Below are 25946 nucleotides of genomic sequence, written 5' to 3'. Positions count from 1 at the left end.
CAAATGATCTTACACCAAAAAAAGAAGTATTAATTTTGTGAGTCGATGGAGGCGTTAACTAATGTTGCTGTGGTAATAATTTCTCAATATAGAAGTGTATCAAACCAACACATTGAACACCTTAACTTTACACAATGTTATATACCAATTATATTTCAATAAAGCTGGAAAACATAAAATAATAAAAATATCAATGCTGCTGTGATGCTTTAATAAGAAACAAGAACAATGGAGACTTTGGAGAGACACAAGATGGTGGAGTAAACACTGAGCATGCTTCCTTCTATGAACACATTAAAATTACAACTGAATTATAGAACAATCAAGCAGGAGACCCATCTGAAGTCTGCCTAAACAGAAGATATATAACTAAGGATATAAAAAAGAAAACATGTCGAGACTGGTAGGAGAGGCAGAGACGTGCTACGGGCCCCAACCCTCCGTGTGGCAGTTGAGATTCAGGAGGGATATGTCAGCCATGAAGGTTCCCTCCAGAGAGCAAGGGACCCCAGCCCCAGACTGGCTTCTCCAGCCCGGAGTACTGGTGCCAGAAAGAGGGACCCCTACAACATCAAGCTGTGAAAAACAGTGGGGATTCTAACTACCCAGTGGGACAGAAGGCTGCAGGGAAACCCAGACATCCTCTTAAATAGTCTGCACACAGACTCACTCACTCGCGGACACTCACCTTGGGCTCTGGTGGAGGGACAATGACTCCGGGAGTGTCAAGGCATACGAAGGGCAGACTGAGGTGTGTGGCTTCATGCCTATGGCTGGAAGGCAATCAGCATTTTCCCTCTGAAGCCCTCCTCCTGTACAGCCAGCAGGTAAGAGTCATGTTTCCTGTGTTGAACCCACCCCCACACAGGCAAATCTGAATCTGATTGGCCGGGTGAACTCTGCTGCTCCACCCCACTGATTGACTGGGACCCCACCCTACCCAACTCCCCCAATGTCAGAGGCACTTCCCCCTACTCCAGCAGCCAACCCACCCACATTTGCACTCTTTCTTGAAAAACTATCAGAGTCCATTGGCCCCAGGTGGGCAGCAACTAGCCTCAGTGTGGACTGAGACTTTTGCTGAATAGCTCCAGGCTCAGCACTGGCACAAAAGCAGAGTCTACATTAAGCTGGTGACCATAACTATTCCCACTGTAGTGATTCCCTGAGACCCTGCTTCCCCAAACTTGCATACCACCTGAGGCTTTATCAGTGGCTGAACCTTAAGGTAGCCAGCAGGTGGCAGCTGGCTTTGGGGTATCCTGGCTTTTTGCAGAGCTAACCCAGGCCTGGCACTGGTGGCAACCATCCTCAGTTCGCAGCATGGCCTTTCCCACATGCCTCCAACTTTAGCACAGGCAGCAAACAATCATGGGTCACTTTATAGCTCCTACCAGGTAGTCCCCGGCCAGTCACAGGCAGTGGGAGACCTAGGTCTGCACCAGAGCCCCTCGCAAGAGGCCCCAGAACCAACATATTTGGAGGTTGACTTCAAACCACAGCAGAACACCACCAAATTAGCCCCATAAGTGGCTCACCCAACAGGCAGTCCCAACTGGCACCAGAGCCTGCTGGGGTGAATTCCACTCAGTGGGACAAGCCCTCTGCACAGCATTCGGTAAGCTGTGGATGTGGCCAAACCCCACAGCCAATCAGCCTGAGGGCAAATCTCACCCACTGACACGCCAATGGCAATCAAGACTCAAATATAACAAGAGGGCAAACACAACCCTCACAAGGGACACTCCTGGAGCACCAGGAGCAGGTGACCAGGGTGACTGTGCCAGGGCCCCACAGGGCACCTACTACATAAGGCCACCGGCCAAAACTGGGAGACATAGCAGACCTATCTAGTACATAGAAACAAACACGGAGAGGCAGCCATAATGAGGAGACAAAGAAATCCATCCCAAATGAAAGATCAGGAGAAAACTCCAGAAAAAGAACTAAACAAAATGGAGGCAAGCAACTTACCAGACACAGAGTTCAAAACAATGGTTATAAGGATGTTCAAGGAACTTAGTGAGAACTTCAACAGAGACATAGCAAGCATAAAAATAACATAGAAACCAGAAAAAATAAGAAGTCAGAAGTGAAGAATACAATAACTGAAATGAAGAACGCACTAGAAAGAATCAGCAGCAGACTAGATGAAGCAGAGATCGAATCAGTGATTTGGAACACAGGGTAACAGAAAACATCCAATCAGAACAGCAAAAAGAAAAAAGAATACAAAAAAATGAGGATAGTTTAAGAGACCTCTCAGACAACATCAAGTGTAACAACATTCGCATCATAGGGGTGCCAGAAGGAGGGAGAAAGCAAGGCATTAAGAGCCTCTTTGAAGAAATAATGACTGAAAACTTTACTAACCTGGTGAAGGAAACAGACATACAAGTCCAGAAAGTACAGAGAGCCCCAAACAAGATGAACCCAAACAGGCCCACACCATGACACATTATAATTAAAATGGCAAAGGTTAAAGACAAAGAGGATCCTAAAAGCAACAAGAGAAAGGCAACTAGTAACTTATAAGGGAGCACCCATAAGATTGTCAGCTGATTTCTCAATGGAAACTTTGCACCCCAGAAGGGATTGGCACAAAATATTCAACATGATGTAAAGCAATGACCTACAACCAAGGTTACTCTACCCAGTAAGCCTATCATTTAAAATCGAAGGACAGATAAAGAGTTTTCCAAAGAAAAGCTAAAGGAGTTCATTACCACCAAACCAGTATTACAAGAAACTGTAGAGGGACTTCTTTAAGACAGGTGAGGGGAAGATCAAAATTATGAATAATAAAATGGCAATAGCTACATATCTATCAACAATTACTTTCAAAGTAAATGGATTAAGTGCTCAAATCAAAAGACACACATAGGAGGGCTAAATGGATAAGAAAACAAAACCCTTACATATGCTGCCTACAAAAGACTCAGTTCAGATTGAAAGACACACAGCAATGGAAAGCAAAGAGATGGAAAAAGTTATTTCATAAAATGGAAAACAAACAAACAAACAAACAAAGCTGGGGTAGCGATATTTATACCAGACAAAACAGACTTTAAAACAAAGGCTTTAAAACAAAAGGCAAAAAAAGACCCAGTAATTCCACTTCTGGGTATTTATCCAAAGAATACCAAAACACTACTTCAAGGGGACATGTGCATCCATATGTTCATTGCAGCATTGTTCACAGTGGCCAAAATGTGGAGGCAGCCTGTGTATCTGTCGATGGAAGAATGGAAAAAGAGGAGGTGGTACATATATACAGTGGAATATTGCTCGGCCATGGAAGGGAATGGGTTCTTGCCATCTGTGGTGGCATGGATGGACCTGGAGGGTATTGTGCTGAGTGAAGTATGTCAGACAGAGAAAGACAGATACAATGTGATTTCACTTATATGTGGAATCTAAAGAACAAAATAAACAAACAGATTCATAGATACAGAGAACATTTTGATGGTTGCCAGATGGGAGGAGGTTTGGGGGTGTGGATGAAAAAAGAGGAAGGGATTAAGAAGGACAAATTGGTTGTTAAAAAGTAGTTATAGGGATGTAAAGTAAAGCACAAGAAATATAGACAATAATATTGTAATAATTAGGTATGTGTCAAGTACTAGATTTGTTCGGGTGATAGATGGGACAGGGTTTCGGGGCCAGGTGAAAAGGTGAAGGGATTAAGAAGCTACTAATTCGTAGCTACGAAATAGTCATGGGGATCTAAAGTAAAGCATAGAGAATATAGTCAATAACATGATAATAACTATGGATAGTGCCAGGTGCCTGGTACTTGATTAATCAGGGGATCACTTCTTAAATTACATAAATGTCTAACCACTATGCTGTACACATGAAATTAATGTAAAATAATATTGAATGCAAAAAAAAAATCAATAAAAAAACAATGGAGACTTTGAAAGTGGATTAACAAAAAAAGTCCTTAGGAGCCTGAGGATTTTAGACTTGGAAGCCACTGCTCCATGTGAACAAATAAATGAACAAACAAATAAAAGAGGAAAGGAGTGAAGAAGAATGAGCACATCTAACAATTGTAAACTAATCAATAAAAGTGTATTTTATTAATCAGTTTGTCAACTTTGGGGTGCCAGATCCAACAAGATACCAACATGGATTCATGGTAATCCCACCTCTAGTCACATTTTATTTTAGCTCACTGACCCTGAACTTCTGACTTAATTCTGTAAATAATTCAGTTATTGGTCACCCTACACACTCCTTCATAACCATAATTGTGCTGCGAATGAAAATAATTACAAGGATAAAAGTTTTTTGTTATTGTTGTGTTTGGCTCACATGAGACAAAAGTAAGCAAGCAATAATATTTTTTAAAGAATTGTGAAAATAAAGATGTCAGAGCAAATCTAATGTAACTGTTGATGCAAACTGAATAGATACTGACTGTTTACTAGCAGTAGGATGATATATAATAAGTATAGCTTTAATTTCATAAAATAGGGTTGAAATTCACTATAGTTTGTAGCCTTTGTGGGTTCCCTTCATGCACTGTGTTTTTTCTTTTCCTACTGAAAAATAAACTTAGCTAATCCAACTTAAAATAATATTTTCAGTAGACCAATGGTTTTCGACATAGTTGTTTATAAATGTCCGTCCATTCCTATAATTTCAGCTCTTTTTCCTCCATTCTTCCTTTGGCATCATTCTTCCTTTTCCTTGTTGATTTTTTTATATCAGATTTAATATGTTCTCCTTCATTTTCTTCTAATGCAAACAACAGAACTCAATTTTAGTAAAGTTAATGCAGTGGTAGGCCTCACTGCTCTCGTGCTGAAATCACTATTAAACCTAATCTTTTATCACCAAAATACCTGGAGATAAAAGTACAGCACGCAGTTGTCAAAGTAAATTGTTTTACCTTGATTTTAAAAAATCGATTGAGTAGTACATTTCTTCCAGCAAAGTCAAGAAATAAAATTTGGAAATGTAAAATAGATTAAGCCTTTGCATAAGGACACTAATGGAGCGTAAATATCAACTTAAATTTTCATTTCAAATTAACGACATTTTTAAGAGGGGTGAGTTAGCAATTTGTTAAAAGCTTCCAATTTAAATTACTTCAAGTAAATATAAGGATTATCCTTCATTTAAAGCCTCTTATAAGAACACTTTAAACCATAGTGGGTTTCTCCCCTAAATTTAGTCTAGCGTCACCGTTTACAAGTGAGCATGAAAGATTTCAGACGTGATTGTGAAGCTCTTGCACCTTATAAAGTGTGTTTACAATCTTAGATTTCTATCATTTGGCTTTCTACTTTCTCTCAGCAATAAGCACACCCTCCCACTTCTCTTCGATCCTATACACTCCCCTTGTCATTTAATATGCAATTTTTCTCATAGTATTCGTGCCAATTTTTAATTATAAATATGACAAAAAGTATAAAGTATAGTACATTACATATACTATGTGTTAAATATTGATTCTAGTTAAATAATTTTCCTTTTAAAAATATGTATTTTATTTTCAAAAAGGATAGAAGTTTCGGGAAAAACCTTCTTCAGCTGCCAGTAATGAAAACAAAAATTCTAAATCAATGTTTCCTAAATTTGCCTGACCATAAGAATCACTTGTAACGCTTGTCAAAAATACATATATTTGGGTCTCATCAATGATCTTCTGAATAAGAATTTCTAAGTGAGGGGCCTGGGAATCTGTATCTTTAACGCATTCTTTAAGTGATTCTTATGATCAGTAAAACTTGGGAAATCACGCAAGGCCTGTCACTGAACAATCTTGAAAACTTGGGAATGTCATTGAGAAAAAATGTGAACAGAATCTCAAACTTCTCCCTTTGTTGAAAACAGTGCTGTTCACACCTCCTCAACTCTTCAAGACCCGAGAGGACTTGAAAACCACAGATACCTGGGAAGAGTTGAAAATGAAATTAATGAAGAGGAAAAGGAGCTGTTTAACTTCCAACATGAGGGTGGAGACAGAAGGGAGAGTCATGAATTCATCTTGATTTCAGTACAAAACATCGTCTTATGTTCTACAAACTAAGTTGGTCTCATTTTTTTTAACTTTTTGCTGTCACTCTGTATTATGTATATAGTGGTTGGTCAAGAAGGAATGAAACCCAGAAATATGGAATTAACCATCTCTAATTTACTTCCCCATGCAACTAGTCAATAGCAAAGTGCTCTTTTTTCTTCACCTACTCCCTAGTCAAGCCACTTGCCTCTCTGAAAGTGCTTTCCCAATGGTTACCTGAATGTTAACTCAATAGCCTTCTTTCCATGCCATTCTTATGAACTTTTTCAATATTAAATAGCATTGCCTTTCTGGAGTTTCTTCTCAGTCTTGATTTCTATGCAGTAGCCCCCCCTTATCCATGGGGTATATGTTCCAAGACCCACAGTGGATGCCTGAAACTATGAATAGTAGCACACCCTACATATAACCAAGATTTTTCCTATACATACAAACCTTTTCACTTAAAGGAAGCACTTTACAGCTTCTCTTTGGCATATCCGAGTTACCAGCATCACTACACTTGAACTTTGGGGCCACTATTACGTAAAATAACAGTGACCTGAGCACAAGCCCTATGGTAGCGCAACAGTTGATCTGGCCACTGAAATGGTTACCCAAGTGATTAACACGTGGGGAGCATCTATAGCATGGAGACACTGGACAAAGGCATGAGTTATGTCCCAGCTGGGTCAGAGAGGGACTGCTTGAGATTTCATCACACTACTCAAAACGGTGTGCAATTTAAAACATATGAAATATTTATGTCTGGAATTTTCCATGTAATATTTTCAGATTGCGGTTGATCTCAGGTAACTGAAACCATGGAAAGTGAAACTGCAGACAAGGGAAGACTACTGTAATTTTACTCTAACCCTGTTCCTTTCTTTTTTATCTTCCTGTCTTCACTTTTCTTTCTATCCCTTATCTATCCCTTTACTATGGTTTACTTCTTGCTCTTTTGGTCTTGCCACATTAATTCCCTCAGAACATGCATCCATCCTCTTGCTGTCGGCATTCCTGTCTATGTGATGATGACCATCTAATAATAATGAGGTTGGTGATCATCACAGCTAACATCTACTGAGCACTTACTATGTGTATCATACCACTGTACATGAATTATAGCATTAAATCCTCAACCTGAAGGGTACTGTGACTAACCCCACTTTAAAAGATGAGGAAATTGAGATTTCCTCAATGTCCCTAAAAAAGCTAACATGAGCAGCCTCCTTTCCTGTCTCTCTCATTCATGACTCTGGGAATTTTTCATAGTATAGGATAAAAGGAAGTATTGTAGAAATATTGGTAAAGATGTTATAATAGTAAGCAAGGATACTAATCTAAGTTAGTATTTATGATCGTTTTGTTATCTGAGTCAGGTTTGAGGTTGGCCCATCTTGATTCTATGGTGCCACCAGGAATCATGAGTTTAATAACATCTCTTAAGGTTTGTGAAGCCCAATTAGTGTCCATGTTTTCTATATTATATAAAGAGCCATGGCTCAAGTAGGAAGGTCCTGGTATCATTTACACAACCTTCATACCCACTGCTATAGAATTGTCCTGGAGAACTACTCTGTTCATCAACACACACACACACACACACACACACACACACACACACACACTCACACACACACTATTTAATCACTCTTAACTGCTTACTGATTTCATTCAAATTCTCCAGCTACAAAATGACCCCCAACTTCCCTTCTCAGTCCTAGTTCACACCACTCTACATGTCCTGTGGTCCAACCAACAGGGCTACTTACTGCTCCTTACACAAGCCCCGTACTCTTCTGTCTCCATGTGTTTGTCCATACTGCTTCCTCCATCAAACATGCCTTCCTCCAGCAAACATCCTCCCCATCTCCATCTGTCAAAACCCAGCCCATTGTTCAAGACCCTTCTCAGATGCCACTTTGACTATTAAGCTTCTCCTGATCCCTAGAACGAAATAGGAGCCCCTACTCCTGCCACATGTAACCACCATACCTGCTGCAACATTTTTTTTGTACCTTTCGCAGGGCACTCGATATCTAATAACAATAGCTAATATTTATGAGGCACTGACTATTTATTGGGAACTTTAGAAAGTGTTTTTCTATATTAATTATCTTTATCTTCACCATAACCCTAGAAGGTATCATCTCATTTTATAGCTGAAGAAATGTAGGTATACGATGTGGAGGTTAAATAACTTGCCCAAACTCATCTAGCTTCTAAAGAGAGAGCAAGGTCCACCCAAGCAGGCTGTCTCCAGAAGCTACATTCTTAACTATATGTTGTACTGACTCTCACTGCACATTATTTACTTAGATGAAAGCCCTTAAGATTAGGCCCTGAGTTGAAGCATCTCTTGTATAATCTTATCACCAAGCACAGTGTCTTAACCGAGATAGCTGATAAGAAGAAGAAACTGACGTCCAACGGTCTCCATGATGTGGTATTTTCTTAGCCACCCAATTTTTCTCTTTCTGTCTTTCTACCACAACCTCTCTACTCCAGTCCCACTCAAATTGTTTCACTCTCTTCATTAACCTGCAGCTTAACTTCAGGCTGTAGAATCTGAATACCTTAACAGACATTTATGCAGGGTCTACTCTGAAGCAGGCATTGGGTAAGGTATAGGTGAAATAAGGATGAATGAGCTACAGTTCTGGCCCTAAACACACACACAAGAGTAAGCTATCGAATGAGAAAAGTAGGTATTTGGGGAAATGCAAGCAGTTTTTCAAAGCTGGTTTTTTAAATAAAAATGATGCCTGAGTTTGTCTTAAAAGGTTGAAGAAAGGGGCCAAGTAAAGAAGGTGAGTAAGAGGAAAGGGCAACATTCTAGGCAGGGGAAACAAACACAAAGGATTCAAACATTGCCAGTAACTTAGTGTGTCTAGAACTAAGGTGGCAGGAGTTTTAGCAGTGGGTAAAGCAGTCAGATCGTCAATACTTCATTAAATGATGCTAGTATTTTTCCTCCAGAAAGAAATAGGCTGCTGTTGCTTTAGGTAGGGGGATAATGACCAGCTATTTCTTCAGAAAGATGACTCAGGTAGCACTATAGAAGATAGTTTGGAAGGGGGAGAACACAGACTTATAAAACTGTTGAAGAGATCGGAGCAGGCAGGAGAAATGTTTAAGTGACTGAAGGCCTCTCTCAAGATCCACCTTATACAGAAAGACTCCTCTGATTACATTAGTTTTCAATTTCAACTTCCCACCCCACCTCCACCCAAATTTCTACAGTACCTTGTGAAATCTGCCGCCCAAATTTTGACACTTAATTATTTTTTACTTTATTCCCTAATTGTTTCCTGTAGTACATCACCCACGTCTCCCTAATTAAAACATTACAATAAACGTTTATGGAATTGAAATGGCTTGTAAAGCCGTCCAAGGCCAGATAATGGACTCGGCCGCGCCGGGCAGTCAGGCCCAGTCCGCTGCTTGAAGCACAGGGAGAGTTGATTGAGTCATTTCACCCTCTGGCTGATCAAACTGTCACCTCTTCCCGGGATCTGGCAGGAGGCGATCGATCTCAACAGTGCCTTGAGACGCCACCCACGGGTGTTAGACCCGCTACGATCAGCAGAGGGCGCGTCTCCTTAACATTCAGGAATTCTCACGACAGAGCAGTGAACGTGACTGTTTCGGCCCTTTGCCGCTGCCGTAGCCCCGGACAGTAAACAGGAAGTGGGAGTCTTCATCTGGGACTCAACCTTCGGGGGAAGACCAGGGCTTACGGAAAGGCACTTCCCCTGCTGCTGTTGCGTTCGCCTTCAGGGAGTCCGCGCTCCGTCTCCACTTGCCTGCCTCCCTCGCCCTTCGTGCCCCAGTCGAGGTATTTTATCCTGAGCCAGCTCGCATCTCTTTGTACAGAAGTGTCACCAGAATCATGGCCGAATACTCCTATGTGAAGTCCACCAAACTCGTGCTCAAGGGAACCAAGGCTAAGAGGTAAGGCCAGAAGTTTGTGCGGAAAAGTCTTCCCCTCTTTTCTGACAAGCCTCCGCCCTCCGACACCCCCGTGAGCCTCACCGCAGCCTTAGCTGTCATGTGGTCCCCCAGCCTTGGGCTTGGCTTCCTGTCCCGGGTGGACAGATGCGGCGGCGGCGGCTCAGCCCCAGCCCCTGTACAGAGCTGGAGAGACAGGCCGCAGAGACGAGTCCTAGCTGTCGCGCCCCGAAAATGGAGGAGGCAGGAGAGCGAGACCAATAGCCCAGGAGCCACAAATTTGGCTCCTCTGGTGAGCGCCCCCCACCCCAACCTTCTTGTGGGTCTGCATTCGTCTGATGACGTAGGTCATAACAATAAGTTCCTTTATTAAGGATACTTATTTTCACCATTGTCTCCTTCCCCCCTAAAATAATTATTGATTAATTTGTAATGCATTATGCAGATGTGGATTTTGATAGGTATTTGGGCTCGAATCTGGACTCCACCAGTTACTAATTTTGTGATTTGGCAAATTCGTTAATATCTTTGAGCTTCCATTTACTCATTTATTAAGAGGGATTAATGATACTCTAAAAGGATTATTATGAGGATTAAATGAATTAACGTGTGCAGTAAATAATGATTGTTAGATTTTTTAAGGAAAAGATATTTGCCCACTCTTATCTCCACCTCTTTGTAATTAGATTTGCTAAGGGGTGATCTTACAAATGTTGAGCATTACTTCCTGGTCTCAGTGATAAACTAAGAGTTTTTGCTGCTTATAGTTGAGAGGGAAAAGTGTCAAGGAGCAAGCTGAAGCCCTTCAGAACTCTGCTTAAGGATCTGGCATCATGAGAAATTTATGCTGAATAAGTCTGAAACTTACTGTATGAATTTTGCTGGCGGGAGGGAAGATTCAGCTTCTGAAAAGGTACTTTATGATGAAAATGCAAATAAGTGTATCTTCTTGTAGTTATAACTTGATCATATATATACATATATAGCACTTTTACGTGCCACGAACTGCTCTAAGCACTTCGTATATTAACTTTTTAAATCTCTCCTGGGATTTTTTTATTCTTGAGATATAATTCAGATATCATAAAATTCAACCTTTTAAAGTACAATTCAGTGTTTTTCAGTATATTCACAAGGTTACCACTATCTAGTTGCTGAACATTTTCAACACCTCAGAAGGAAATGCCTTACCCATTAAGCAGTCACTCCTGCTATTCTCTTACCCCTAATCCCTGGCAATCACTATTCTGCCTTCTGTTTCTGTGTATTTGCCTATTCTGAATATGTCATATAAATGGGATCATACAATATGTGGCCTTTTGTATCTGGCTTCTTAGCATAACATTCTCAAGGTTGCTCTATGTTGTAGCATTCCTTTTATGCTGAATAATATTCCACTGTATGGATATAACTCATTTTGTTTATCCATTCATCAGTTGATAGAGCTTTGGGTTTTTCCACTTTTGGGCTATTTTGAATAATGCCCCTATATATATTCTTCTACAAGTTTCTGTGTGGAAATATATTTTCATTTCTCTTGGTTATATACCTAGGAGTAGAACTGTTAGGTCATACAGTAACTCTGGCTTTAACTTTTTGAGGAATCCCAAGCTATTTTCCAAAGCGGCTGCACCAGCAATGTATGAAGGTACATACTAACTCTTAATCCTCACAGTGACTTTAAGAGTTGCGTTAAATTATCCTCCTCGTGGTGGACGGTTAGCTCAGTTGGTTAGAGCATGGTGCTCTTAACAACAAGGTTGCCGTTTCAATCCCCACATGTGCCCTCCACAACTAGATTGAAACAACTACTTGACTGGGAGCTGATCAGTCCTGGAAAAACAACTTAGAATAAATAAAAGTTAAAAAAAAAATTATCCTCATTTTACAAGTAGGGAAACTGACTGACAGCTTAAGTAAATCACAGACCTAAGAAGTGACAGAATCAGGATTTAAAATGAGGCAGGCTGGCTCCAGAATCTGTTCTCTTAATTAACTATAATGTAATATGTACAGGATCAGAAAGGACTTCTCAATGTTAAAGTAAGAGGTATATCAATGTAAATCATTAGAACTCAGTAATTTGAAAATCAACGTACACCTTAAAAGATTCTGCCAAGATTCCATCTTGTGATATTTAATATGCAAATCAACATATCTAAACTCATCTATATAAATTATCTCCCGTAGTAAGAAGAAAAAGAGCAAAGAGAAGAAGAGAAAAAGAGAAGATGATGAAGAAACCCAACTTGATATTGTTGGTGAGTCAGTTTTCTATACTTTATTCTGAGAAAAGTTAACATTGTTTGAGATCCCTTGAAGAATATTTTCCTAGTTCGACATAAGTAATTAAAAGAAAATAGAAGGAATTTATGTCCTATTCATATTTGTCTTAGAGTGCTCAAGTATTATGTACAGTTGAAGATTTCTTCCATTCTCTAATGCAGTGGATGTCCTTGATGCCTTTTGTTTATTATGAGAACAAAACACACAAGAGAGGAAACAGCTCTGATTTAACAGGTGCCATTAGACTACTTAATAGCCCAGAGAGTCTAATATATAATTTTAAAGGCCTGATATAGGTAAATGTTATTTAACCAAATATATTTTACAAATTACAGTAAATCCTCACTTATCCGTATCGATAGTTTCTTGGAAACTACAACTTTAAGCAAAAGGACATACAGTATAAAGAAACCAATTTCACCTTAGGTTAATTGATATAAACAAGAGTGAAGACCAACAGCATATTTCTGGGCAGAAAAACATCACCAAACTTCTAAATGAAGACACCAAACACTTGTAATATTAAACATTGAAAAAAATGTGAGCTACACATACGTTTAAGAAAGATTAATAAAAACCAGTAAGATATTTATTTTCCACCCCTGGACAGGACAGCTTTCCATTGCAGGGGCACTCACACCCACACCCACACCCACGCTCAATCATATGGGGTCAAGGTAGACACACCAGTTCACCTAATGTGCGTATCTTTGGGATATGGGAGGAAACTGGAGTATCTGGAGAAGATCCATGTAGACATGGGGAGAACATGCAGATCCCACAGACAGTGTGGCCCTGGCCAGGAATCAGTTTTGTTTTCTCACCAGCCTTATAAACAAACAACATTATTTGAGGACCTACTGTATTTTCTTTCAATGTGTATGCATTTTAATTGTAGAAGCCAGTGATTTGTATATCCCGAAAAGAAATAATCACAGTAAAAATAATTATTTTGTATACTATGAAATGAGTGAAAATTTTAAACAGAAGAAAATCAATGTAGCCTGTAAAGGGCACCAGAAATAAACTGATTTAAACATACTTAAACAGCCTCTTTTCCATTTAGTCCTATCCTTTCCACACCTATGCTTTAAAGCAATTATTTCTCTTAAAACTTGGCACGTTACATTTTTTAAACTTCATAAATTATGTCTCCTTTATATTTTATATGAAATTGTATAAAGCTAATATTCTAGAAGAATCTTACATATTTTTGAAATAGCAAATCAACAATTCTAAAATTAGGGTAAATATCTTGGGTAGATATCTAGGTGTAGAATTTCTGTGTCAAACGATAGGTGAATATACACCTATATGAAAAACTGCCAAAGATTTTCTAAAGTGATTGTACCATTTTACACTCCCACCAAGAAAGTATTAAAATTCTGTTATCAGTCTTTTCTCTCAGTCTGGGGTTTGACTTTTCATTTTCTTAATGGTGGGTTTTGTTTTGTTTTGTTTTGGGGATTTTTTTTTTTTTTAATAAGCAGAAGTTTTTACTGTTTATAAAGAAGTTTTTAATTTTTGTGATTCTTTTCTTCCTATTATGGCTACCAACTTATTTCTCCATTCTAAGAAATCGTTGCTTGCCCCAAGGTCACATAGATGTTCTCAACATTTTCTTTTAAAGGCTTCATAGTTTTGGTTTTTACATGAAATCTGTGACTCATCTCACATTAATTTTTGGTATGGTGTGAGGTAGGGGTTGGGGTTCTTTTCTTTTTTTTTCATATTTGTTGCTCCAGCATGCCTGTTGAATAGACTTTCCTCTTCCCCATTAAACTGTTTTGGTTTCTTTGTCAAAAAATAATTGACTTTATACGTATGTGTTGGTGTATTTCTAGACTCTGTTCCATTGGTGTGTCTGTTGTTCTATTGATATATTTGTCTTGATTACTGTCACTTAATAAAGTCTGGAAATCAGATGGTGTGAATCCTCCAAATTTATACTTCTTTTTCAGGATTGTTTTGACTATTGTAGATTATATTTCCATACAAATTTGTAATCAGTTTTTCACTTTCTACAGTAAAGCCTATTGAGTTTTCTAGAAGAATTGTATTGAATCTGGGGAAAATTGACATCTTAACAACATTGAGCCTCAGTAATTTGCTATTTTTAGTGTAGCGGTCTTCCATATATTTTTTAAATTCTTAAGTATTTTTTTAATTTTACACTACTGTAAATAGAATTTAAAATTTTTATTTTTGAATTATTTGCTGTTAATTTATAGATACACAATTGATTTCTGTATATTGACCTTTAGCCTGAGATGTTATTAATTTAATGGATTGTATCAATGTCTATCCTGATTATGATATTATACTGTGAACATCAAAGTCATGTAAGATGTTATCATTGAGAGAAAGTAAGGGGTATACGAGATCTTGGTATTACTTCTTACAACTGAAAAATAAAAAAGATTTTAGAAAGTAAGTTATAACAATAACAGCAACAAGAATCTTGTGTCAAATCTAAAACATACATTTTAAATACTAATTCTCTTTTTTAGGAATCTGGTGGACAGTTACAAATTTTGGTGAAATTTCAGGAACCATAGCAATTGAAATGGATAAAGGAACCTACATACATGCACTTGACAATGGACTTTTTACACTAGGAGCACCACATAAAGAAGGTTTGTATCTGATAGAAATGATGGAAGGGAAAAAGTCACTTAAAGTATATATCTTACTAAATTTGTTCACTTAGGCCAAATTCTAACTAATCTCAAGTATATTCCAAAGGAATGGATCCATTGCATTTGACTCCTCCACTTTTTTCCCTTCATGATAATTCAGATAATATGTGCAAAGAAAAAACCTGGCTGAGTCAAAGATTTGAATTCCTTTATTCAGACTTTTTGCCAAAACTAACCCGGAGCATGGGTAACAATTTAAAGTTTTCTTATTCCCTTTTAGCCCATTAGAGAAAGCATTAATGAGATACGAAGTAATAAGAAGATAAAGAGCTGTATATTTTGGTCTGAATGGCCATCATTTGAATAAATTAAAGCATTAGTTTTTTTAACAATATTAAGTGCTTATTTGTCTACATACTGACTGCATTTTAAAACGGACACACACAAAAACACCTTGGAAGCGACTAAATAAGTACCATACTAACCTATCTTATTGAGTAAAACTAACACTGTAGTTATAGAAGTATTAATATTTTCAAGAAGTATTAATATTATCAACATTATTAATATCTTGATAATATTAATACTATAATTGTATTTATATTTAATTTCAAAAGACTTATTTTTTAAAAAATAAAACTCTTTAATAGCTAAAGAGTATCTTTACATAATTATTTATAACAAATGTCAGATTTATTTCAAAATATTTTTTCTCCTGTAGTTGATGAGGGCCCGAGTCCTCCAGAGCAGTTTACAGCTGTCAAATTATCTGATTCCAGGTAAGCCTGAGTTGAACTTACAATTAATAATCTTTTATCTCTTTAATTTCATTCATTAAAAATTCCAATGTCTAGCTAACATAAGCTCACAGAGTAATTTTGATTTAAAAAACAATTTTTTTGAAAAGTGTATTTTGTGACATTTTAAAAATAAAACATTATTTATATATCCAGTAGATATTTAGGCATTATTAAATTACATTTGCAATAAGTATGTCTTTATAAGAGAATTAAAGCCCCAGATAAAAGTGTACATTGATTCCTAGCAATAGATATTACTATGCTGGAAAAAATGAAGATTAATAATGTCACAGAGCAAATAAGATATAGATTAGAAAGATGTGTAGAAAACAAACATAAAACTGTCTGGTATTGCTATGATATATAAATTCACTGGTCAGAAGTCAAGGGACAAACAGGATTATTAAAAAAAGGAATATTGTTGAAACTCCCCCCCCCCCCCAGAGTGTCACATAGTCATAAAGACCAAAAGAATTTATTCACTATGATTACAGTCATTTTATAAGCTGAGCTTTTTTATTCTCAGTGCAAAGGCACAGAATGATACTTTGGGTAGTAGATACAGAAATTGAATTTCAGTGCTTTAGTAATTAGCAACATCAACATGATAATAACTCATATTATCATTAGCCTATAAATGAGTATAAAGTCAAGTCCTGGCATCACAGGGAATTGGTAAGCTAAAACATTAGAAATCATATTTTTTTCTTTAGAAAGCCTCAGTAGAGATTATTTCTATACTTTCTTTGAATGGCCAGTAAGTATGGTGAATGACTTTTAAAGGACAAAGGCAGAAGAAGACATACCAATAAATACAAACTTCTTTACAGTTGAAAACAAAAAATATAAACAAAATAAATAGTCAAATAAGGAAAATATTTTCAGCGAAAATTTTCAGGCAGTGAGTTTTTGCTCTCCCTATGTATATACAGGATTCATATGTAACACTAAGAAAAACAGTAAGCCCCCGGTAGAAAAATGGAGAAAAAGATAATTTAAAAACTAAAAAGAAGTACAAATGTCACTCAAAATAATTAAAAAACAAACTAAATAGGATACCATTTTTCCCATATCAGATTTTCTAATTTTATTTAAAAACCATAATGTTAACAGATCCGTGGTAAAAAAGATACTCTCCTAATTTGAGGTAAGAATGAAGTTGACACAAATGTTTTCTGGAAAGCAGTATAGCAGTATATAATAGAAGCTTTAAAGTTGATGCGTTTTGATCCAATAATTTCCCTAATAGGACTCTTCTAAGGATAAATCAGCAATTTTATGTACAGAAAAGGTAACAGCAGCACTATGTAAAATAGCAAAAAAAATAAGTTTTAATACATCTATAATAGAACATTATATATCTATTAAAAGTAGTATATTTGAAGAATAATGAATTTAGAAAAAAATTGCTAAGATATAATGCATATACTAGAAAGCAGAATATCAAGTTATATATATTGAATTACACTGTCCAATATGATAGCCACTAGCCACATGTGGCTTTTGAACATTTGGATTATGGCTAGTCTGAATTTTTAATACACACACATACTATTTGTATGATCCATATTTAATTCCTCTCAGTTTTTAACATTTATCTATTTTATTAACCTGAAGAATTGCCCTGAAATCTGGCTATGGAAAATACCTTGGTATCAATTCAGATGGACTTGTTGTTGGGCGTTCAGATGCAATTGGACCAAGAGAACAATGGGAACCAGTCTTTCAAGATGTAAGTGCTATTATTGTTTATAAAAGTTTCTTGTCAAGGTAAGAGAAAGTTTTTAACAGTCAACGAGAGCATACATTCTAAAAAACCAAAAAAAGCAGAGTGCAATAATATAATGCATGAAATTGGAAAAAACAATTATGAACTCATAACCTTAAAAATATCTCAAAAAATACTGCAACAAAAATAGCACTAGTACTTTTGCCCATTGTCATTTCTGTACACTCTTGGTGCCTAGATTTGGGGCTCTTATTTTTCATTAAAGAACCAGGACTCCTCAGAGGGTGATCAATTTTACATCTTGGGGCAAGGAAAATAGGATAGTTCAGGAACATCTTCTTAGCAGAAATTAAGGATGCTTTCAAAAACATTAGGGACTATGGTAAGAGGACAATGGAACAAGTTTAAGGGGACGGCCATCGGCCAAGTTGTGACAGTGCATAAAATAAAATAGTGATAATAGTTCATTGAAATTAATTTAGTCTAAACATTTTTGAGTTCATAATGAAGCTCACAGAGAAAAGCAAATAGTGTACAAAACATAGTTTTAATACAAAAGAAGGAAGATATATTAATTTTTATTAATTTTAGTAAATACGCAATTTGCAATATATTGATATTTTGTTTAAGTCTTATGTCTGTTTATTCAGAATACGTAAGTTCCTTTTTCAGTTTGTGTAAGCAGTAACGATTGAACAAAAATACACGAGAGCTAAACTCCTAAAAGGTAGATCCTATATCAAGAACAGGAAGACTAGAGTGCATCAAGTGGAAGAGGAGGAGTTTGGTAGTTGGGTAGCACCGGTGCTAATAGACAATAACGAATTCAAAATAGGATCCAATTAGCCAGTCACCCCTCAAAAGAGGTTATTACTTAGATTTGTTCCCTCATCCCCTAGAACAAAATCTGCAGTCACTAACTACTCCAATCCAGTAAGAAAAATATTTTTATATTGCAGCCCAGTACGCACATAATGTATAAATGAAGTAAGAATTGTACAATACTTATGTACATATTTTGCACTCTGATATAGTCTATTCTATCTTATCTCTTTTACTCTTTTCCCTCCCCCCCGAATTCTGGTCAGGACCCACTAAATCGATTTCATGAACCACTAATAGATTGCAACCCCTGGTAAATGATCCTACTACATTAATGATATATTTATCATGAAAACCGTATCAACACAAAAGGCCAATATATCATAAGGTCAGGTTGAGGAGTCAGGAACTGCCATTCATACAGAACTTTAAGGAACTTCATTTCACTTTATTTTTGGGGAAGACACGTTTTAAAATTTTAAATTTAAATGAAAGAGAGACAAAGGTCCTTGATGTGACAAGTAAACTTCACTGCAAAAAGTGACTCAGCTGAAAGATCAACAGCACCGGGTTAAATCATCTTGGACTGTATAGCCATATCCATGCTCACCCAGAGTCATTCAGATCAGAAAACACAGCCCTTGCCACCTTGAATAAGAAATTAAATCCGATCCATGTTATAAGCACTTTTGTAACTGGATCAGATATAAGGTTTTTAACACATTTTGTAATTATTGTATTTGTGAATATTTTGTCTGATGTTTAAGGTATTAAAAGTTTCCCAAAAGAAACAACATATACAAGTTATAATTAAACCTTTTATTTGTAAGGAAATTAAATTTATAATCTAGGTTTAGATACACAAGAAAATTAGTTTTCAAAGTTTTATTTATCAGAATCAGTATAATACATTGAGCATTAAACAACTAAAAATAATATGAATATTTCCACACACAAAAGTCCCTCAGATATTGATTCTTAAAGTTTTAAGCAGTAAATTCAAAGGCACCAAAGGCTAGTTTTTATATGATATATTCTTATATTGTCTAATTATGAAGAAAAATTTTACTTATTTTAAATATACTTGTATGAATTATTGTGCATTATATTTTTAATTGTCTTCAGAGTGAATTTTTTTTCAAACTGAACTAAATTAGTTAATAGCCTCAATAAATCCTTTTTTTGACCAAAGGAAACTATTTTATTTCATCTAGTTAGAATTTACTCCTAATAGAATATACTGAAAATACTTATTGTGGTTATCTTTGAGAAATAAGATTATAGGTGATTTTAGTTTTCTTTTATATGTTTTTATTTTCCAGGTTTTCTCCATATTCTTTTTTCTGATTTATTCTGATTTATTCTTTTCTCATGGGAAAAAATTAATTTAGTCTCAAGACATAAGAATTCTTTTGTAGGTATTCTCATAACTATGTTTTGCTGTTCTTTTATTTTATTTAGGGGAAAATGGCTTTATTGGCCTCAAATAGCTGCTTTATTAGATGCAATGAAGCAGGCGATATAGAAGCAAAAAGTAAAACAGCAGGAGAAGAAGAAATGATAAAGGTAATTATAACTTTTTTCTATAGACTAATACATGTCACACATATGACGTGACTACATCTCTGTAAAATGTTTGAATGGTCATTTACTATTAAAGATTTATTTCATCACTTTTTATATTATGCTCCAAATAAGCCTTATTTTTAATTATAAATTCTAAAACTGATGGCTTATTTGTGCCATGTGGTAGAGAAATTACTATATCTGCGAGCTACCTTGCTATAATCTCCATGTATTAGTATCTTTTTCTGAATAGTTCCACATGCTTTTTAGGCCTATATTTTCTGTTTTTTTCCTTGTCTTCATTTTAAAATTTAATTTTTTAAATAGATGATACAGTCACATGGTTCAAAAATTTTTAAATATGTGCATATATAAACATGTTTCCCATCCTTCCACACCCTTCTAGAGTTTCTGTGTAAAAATATAAATATATTTGTAATTTTCTACTTGTTTACAATAAAGTTAGCTTCCTTTACACACTCTTTTAGACATTGATTTTTTTTTTCCTTAACGTTGTATCTTGAAGATTTTCCCTTATCATTATGTAGAAAGTTTTCTCTCTCTCTCCTTTTTTAACAGCTATGTAATATTCCATTTTAGGGACATACCATAATTTATTTAATAGGTTCTTTATAAATGGAAATTTAGTTTATTTCCAGTCTTTTGCTATTACAAACAATGCTGCAGCACATAACTTTGAATATGCACCATTTTGTAGGTGTGCAGTATATCTGAGGATAAATTCCCAGAAGCAGAATTACAGGGTCAAGGGGTATAAGCATTTATAATTTTGTTAGATACTGCCCTCAATAGTGGTTGTACTAACTTATACATACTCCTACCAGCATGTGTGAGAAGGTTACTAGGTTGTTTTGAGTTTGTTTAATACCTGAGCATCTATGTTGCTAGTCACTGTATAAAGTATAAAAGTCACAGCACTTTCAGAGCTTTAGCCTTCAGATTCTGGATCTTTTAATGAATAAGTAAAAGTCTTTTTTACATGAGAAACATGAAGCACATGAAACAAATTGTTTATAATTTGATATCAGTCACTAAGCTGGAAATAAAAGTTCCTTCTTCCAGGCTAAATTCCCCAATCCTATTCTTTGTTTTACTTTATTATAAACGTTGTACAGATATCTTCATATCAAGGTAAATTTCTAAATAAAACTGCAAAACAGGTAAATCAGGTAGTTTTCTTAACTGGAATTTGACGAATGCCTTTAAGGCTTAATAATTACTGCCTCCTTAATGCACTGTTTTTCTTGGCATTCCATTCCACTGCTGAGCATTCTGAACCTTGGCTAATATGGCTTTGCTGGGTAGTCACAGGTTCCAGCTAGTCTGATCCAAATTTATTGTGTGTAATGCTTTAGGGCGGGCCAGAGAGGAAGGCTCAAAGAAATGGGATCAGGGAGGGGCAATGCCTTTTCTAAAGTGGCCTTAATCCGCCACTTATATAAAGTATAAAAAGAGCATAAAAATCCATGTTGCAGTTTTTTCTACTACCAACATAATTTAAAAGCATTTATCAAGTATCTATACATGCTTTATGTTCTATGCCATATTTTGATTTTACTTTTTAAATGTTCTTAATTTTCATAATAGTCAGTTTTAGTCTTTTAATGTTCTTTGTACCTGGCAAAATATCAGTAATCTTTTTAAACAAGAATGATAATACCAGTAACTCTTCATTTCATCATTTGGAGTTCTCACTGATGGAGAAATAAATACCATTCTAGACAGCACAAAAATGGGAAATTTCAGTATATCTATAATTTTCTCCATTTGCTCCACCAAATAATTTTCATCTAAAACTTAGATATTCGTGTTATATTTTGAAAAACTTTAGTCATAATATTTTTCTAGTACATAAACAAAACTAAAGCTAGTAGCTCCCCCGCACTCTGCTTTATGGGACACACACACTGCCTTCTTTAATCTTCATAATGTTCCTATGAGATAGCTTTTATTATCAAACTTTACAGACGAGGAGACAGCCTTTTACCCTCCTTATATCCGCACCTGTTTCGATCGATCATTTCATGAAAGTCACACAGGTAGATATAGTAAAGACAGGATGTGTACCCAGGCCCAACTGACTCTAGAAACTACTCTGATATTCCATACCTCACTGCTTCTCAGGAAACAGGTCATTAAAAAAGTGCTGATGGATTTCTGACTTACCTGTTTTAAATTTTATTTACATTTAATTTATTGTATCATGTTTAAATTATTTTTCATCTGGATCACATTATAAAAGTATGATTACTACAGACGATGCAAATATACGTGCAGCACTTTGCACTTCTATGGGGGGGAAAACCACTATGCTGTATTTATCATTAATTAAAACCATTTTTATATGAAGTACCTGCCAAATTTCCCTGGGTCTGTTTGGTTAGTCAAGTTCCTGGAAGCTCTGAGCCATGATAGTCCAGGACTCTTTCCACCTTCCTTTTACAAAGCAGGCTCTGCTGGTTTGTGCCAGCCATCCATCCTCACTGTCTGGCCTTAACTACTACTTAGAACACACTTCCTCTTGTTGAAAGTAGTGTTGTGTCACAGGCCCTGGCCAGGAATTTCCCAGGTCTTCTAGGTCCCCTCTGACCAAAACTGCCACATGCATCATTGGCACATGTATTATTGGTCACCACTTTCTAAGCAGTCTGGGATTGCACTTTGAGCCACAGACATCACTTTGGAGATGAGCATCCTTTGAGGTGCAAACTGCCAGTTTCACGGCCCTGAATACTGTCCCCTTTTTTGCCCCTAATTGCTATGTCTGTATCTGTTAATTTATGGCATACGATAGTAAGTATCAGTCAAAACTTATGGGACTATAAGGAGGATTTAAAAGTGAGAGATTCCAATTAGGTAAAAAGAAACTGTGTTATGCTAAAAGTTTTAATATATTTGGTAGTATCCTGTACAAAATAAAATAGCTACTGTCTTAAACTTTCAGTGTTATAAAATAAACACTATCTACCACGGATAATTTGGTCCTACTGTACTTACTTTGAGGCCAAATTTATTAGTTAAATTATTTCCTGATTGCTCAACAGGAATCTGAACTGTAAAATGTTTCTCAAATAATTTTTTCTTTAGTGTTTCTGATGCAAGGGCTCTAGAAAAACATACAGTAGCAATTATTTCTGCAAATTACACATATATAAATAAAACCACGTATCTAGAACCTTTTACTCAATCTAATTGCTAAACAAGTCAGTTGTCTTCTTCTTTTGCATAAGAAATCACCTAGAATGTTCTTAGGTAGTAAGTAAAGTGGGGAAGGAGGAAGATGAATGTGTAACTTGTTGTGTTCTCCTCTGCAATATCCAGATTAGGTCCTGTGCTGAAAGAGAAACTAAGAAAAAAGATGATATTCCAGAAGAAGACAAAGGAAATGTTAAACAGTGTGAAATCAATTATGTGTACGTATTCTTTTCCTTTTAGACCTACAGTTTTGACCGTGAAGTACTTCTCGAAGTGCCTAAAATACCTGAAAGATGGGATGAGGCAGCATAATGTAGATGCTAAGATAAAGCACTGAGCTAAATACTTTTCTTTTCTCAAGCCTTCAGTTTTCCAAATTGTCCTGCCAGCTTCCAAAGCTAGTCACTTGGGTTCATCTATTCTCCCTATTAATTAATAGAAGGGCTGTAACTTGTCAGTACCTCCTGCCAACCAAATAGTGTTCCATGGCCAGAACATAGGGGACTCTAGTTAACGTTCCCTGGTAAGTGAGGCTTGGTTTCTTTGGGGAGGAAGATACAGTGATGAATCTTGAATATAAGCAGAATGTTACCTTTGGGAAGGAGAGAAAATTAAGAAAACGAATACATCTAGTATTTGAACATGACTCAGCTTTCGTGACATTTTGTATATCTCATTGACATGTATTTAAAAACCAAGATGTCCTAAAAGTTTAATTAGTTGAATATTTCCTATTTTACTCGAATAATTTAATCAATTATTTATCCTCTGCTGTGTGGATTATGCTGCCCACTATTAAATATTTCTGTTTCTTTAAAAAAGAAAAAAGAAAACAGAAATGAGGCTTTGTACAGATACCCAAACAACTTCTCTTGATGGTGGGACACTAAGGTCATCTTTGTAGTTGAGAAACTATGTTTTTAAAGCAATACACTTAGATTTTTTTTTAAATGAAAAACGTTTTTAAAATTTTAAGGTCATTTAGTAATCATGTATAATCAAAGTTTGAGATATTTTTCAAGAAGGACGTTTTCTTAACAGAAAGAAATTTCAGAGCTTCCAAGACCACAAACTTAAAATAAGCAAAGAAGACAGTAAAATTCTTAAAAAGGCCCGGAAAGATGGATTTTTGCATGAAACACTTCTGGACAGGTAGGTGTATTTTTACTTATTTCCAGCTGTGTTCAGTAGCCAATAGAAGTGGCATATATAAAACCAGTGTTCTTTTTGGATTACTATAGTTCTCAGATTTTAGTCTTTCTAGTTAAGAATGGTAATTTTACCTAAAAAGCACATTGTAAGTCTGGGAAAAGATCACCAAGAAAGAATGTCTAAAAATAGCCAGATTCCAAGTGCCTATATATTTTGTTGTAAGAAATTCAGGTTTAACTGAAACTACTTCATAACTTTATTTACCATCATCTTTTTATAACTGATAGAACAAATCTAGAAAGAAGTAGCTTGCCTAATTTCAGAATTCATTAGATTCTATTATAGTACCGCTTCCTAAAAATTAGATAAAAATAGTTTTAAAATTAGTATAAAGTTAAATAAATTGAAGCACTTTTATTAAGTTGAATTCAGAAGAGTGAAGGATATTTACCATAATATGTTGTTAATATTTATTTATTACTGTTCTTAATTAGGTAAGTCATGTCTTAGATTTACAACATAAAAAAATAGGTAGAGAGGTTTAGCTGTGAGCTTACAAATATAAATCAAATATTATAAGCGCCAGACTGAAAGAGAATTTGGTAATCTCCTGCCACTCACTCAAGTCCTGTGTTGCAAAATTAGTCCTTTAAAACATTTCTTTACATGACTTGACAAAGACAATGCTTTGTCATATATTTCCTGTTAACTAGTTGATCGAGTTGTTACCTGACATCAGTAAATGATGTTAAAAATTTTTTCCACTTCAGCAAATTAGCATGTAGTATCTAGTTCTAAAAAATCAAGAAGATATAAAAATAGTTAGGTTATGAACTCAAAAGAAATAGAATAAGATCTATGTCCGGTAACTTATCACTTACGAAAATACAACATTGCCACCCTGTTAAATAGTTTGGGGCATGCTTAAATTCAGAGGTAATTAAAATTGCTATTATGGATTGAAAAATGTTGCTTAGACAACATTTGTTAAAGATTAGGAAAAGACTTTCATAAGAATATAATCCATTTAGTATGAAACATAAAATTGAAAAGGAAAATTTTAATTAAAATATTTTACTATAAATTTTACAGTAATAAAATCAAAATTGAGAAGTTTGTAAGCATGAGCTTATATTTAGTAGCAATTGACTACATACAGCATGTTTTACGTAGATTAATTTTTATTATTTGTCTTTGTTTAAACAGGAGAGCCAAATTGAAAGCTGATAGATACTGCAAATGACCAAGATTTTTGTTTGTCTTCTCCTTTTGTTGTTGTTTTTTTTTCTGAATAAAATAATCCGTGAAAATGTTTTTGCAGAGTTCTTGGGCTGTTAAGGAATTACTGCTAAACTAGTAGCTAGTTTAACCAAGATTAATCAAGTTCAGTCAAAGTTCTGCATGGATGTACTTTTTAGTTAACTGCAGTGATTCACATGAAAATGAAAGAGTACACACTTAAAGTTCCAGAGTTGTTTTTTCTGGATTTCCTGTCATAAACATGAGGTGCTACTCTATGCAACTGATATTTCTTGTGCAGCTTGTGGAATCTATCTCACTGCTTTACAGTCTTACTTTACATTATTGGATACAACAGATGCTGAATCAATACCTTTAAAAGGAAGTTAGAAACTCCCAATCCAATCAGTCAGCAAGGCTTGGATTCTGCCTCTTAAATATTACCCAAACCACACATAAGCCAAGCACACATCAGAACAAGGGCTCTGAGCAGAGGGGAAGAAATCAGGCATAAATTAGGCAGTGGAGTG

General features: G+C 35.8%; 1 protein-coding gene across 1 annotated transcript; it reads left to right on the top strand.

Moving 5' to 3' along the window:
- Nucleotides 1-9685: 9685 nt before the first annotated feature.
- On the top strand, nucleotides 9686-25479 carry FRG1 (FSHD region gene 1). The gene is made up of 9 exons (XM_033103720.1): nucleotides 9686-9970; nucleotides 12158-12228; nucleotides 14764-14889; nucleotides 15614-15671; nucleotides 17310-17424; nucleotides 19705-19809; nucleotides 23152-23243; nucleotides 24067-24177; nucleotides 25384-25479. The coding sequence occupies exons 1-9, from the start codon at nucleotides 9909-9911 to the stop codon at nucleotides 25418-25420; spliced, it is 777 nt and encodes a 258-aa protein (XP_032959611.1). The 5' UTR covers nucleotides 9686-9908; the 3' UTR covers nucleotides 25421-25479.
- The last annotated feature ends 467 nt before the right edge of the window (nucleotides 25480-25946 follow it).

This window comes from Rhinolophus ferrumequinum, chromosome 4, assembly GCF_004115265.2.
Source record: "Rhinolophus ferrumequinum isolate MPI-CBG mRhiFer1 chromosome 4, mRhiFer1_v1.p, whole genome shotgun sequence".
NCBI classification, from domain to species: domain Eukaryota; kingdom Metazoa; phylum Chordata; class Mammalia; order Chiroptera; family Rhinolophidae; genus Rhinolophus; species Rhinolophus ferrumequinum.
This window is presented reverse-complemented; position numbering and strand designations above follow the sequence as displayed.

Coding starts and splice junctions, on each gene's coding strand:
- FRG1 (XM_033103720.1), top strand. CDS start 9,909: ATGGCCGAATACTCCTATGTGAAGTCCACCAAACTCGTGCTCAAGGGA. Junction 15,672..17,309: donor GTCAAATTATCTGATTCCAG/GTAAGCCTGAGT, acceptor ATTAACCTGAAG/AATTGCCCTGAAATCTGGCT. Junction 17,425..19,704: donor GGGAACCAGTCTTTCAAGAT/GTAAGTGCTATT, acceptor TATTTTATTTAG/GGGAAAATGGCTTTATTGGC.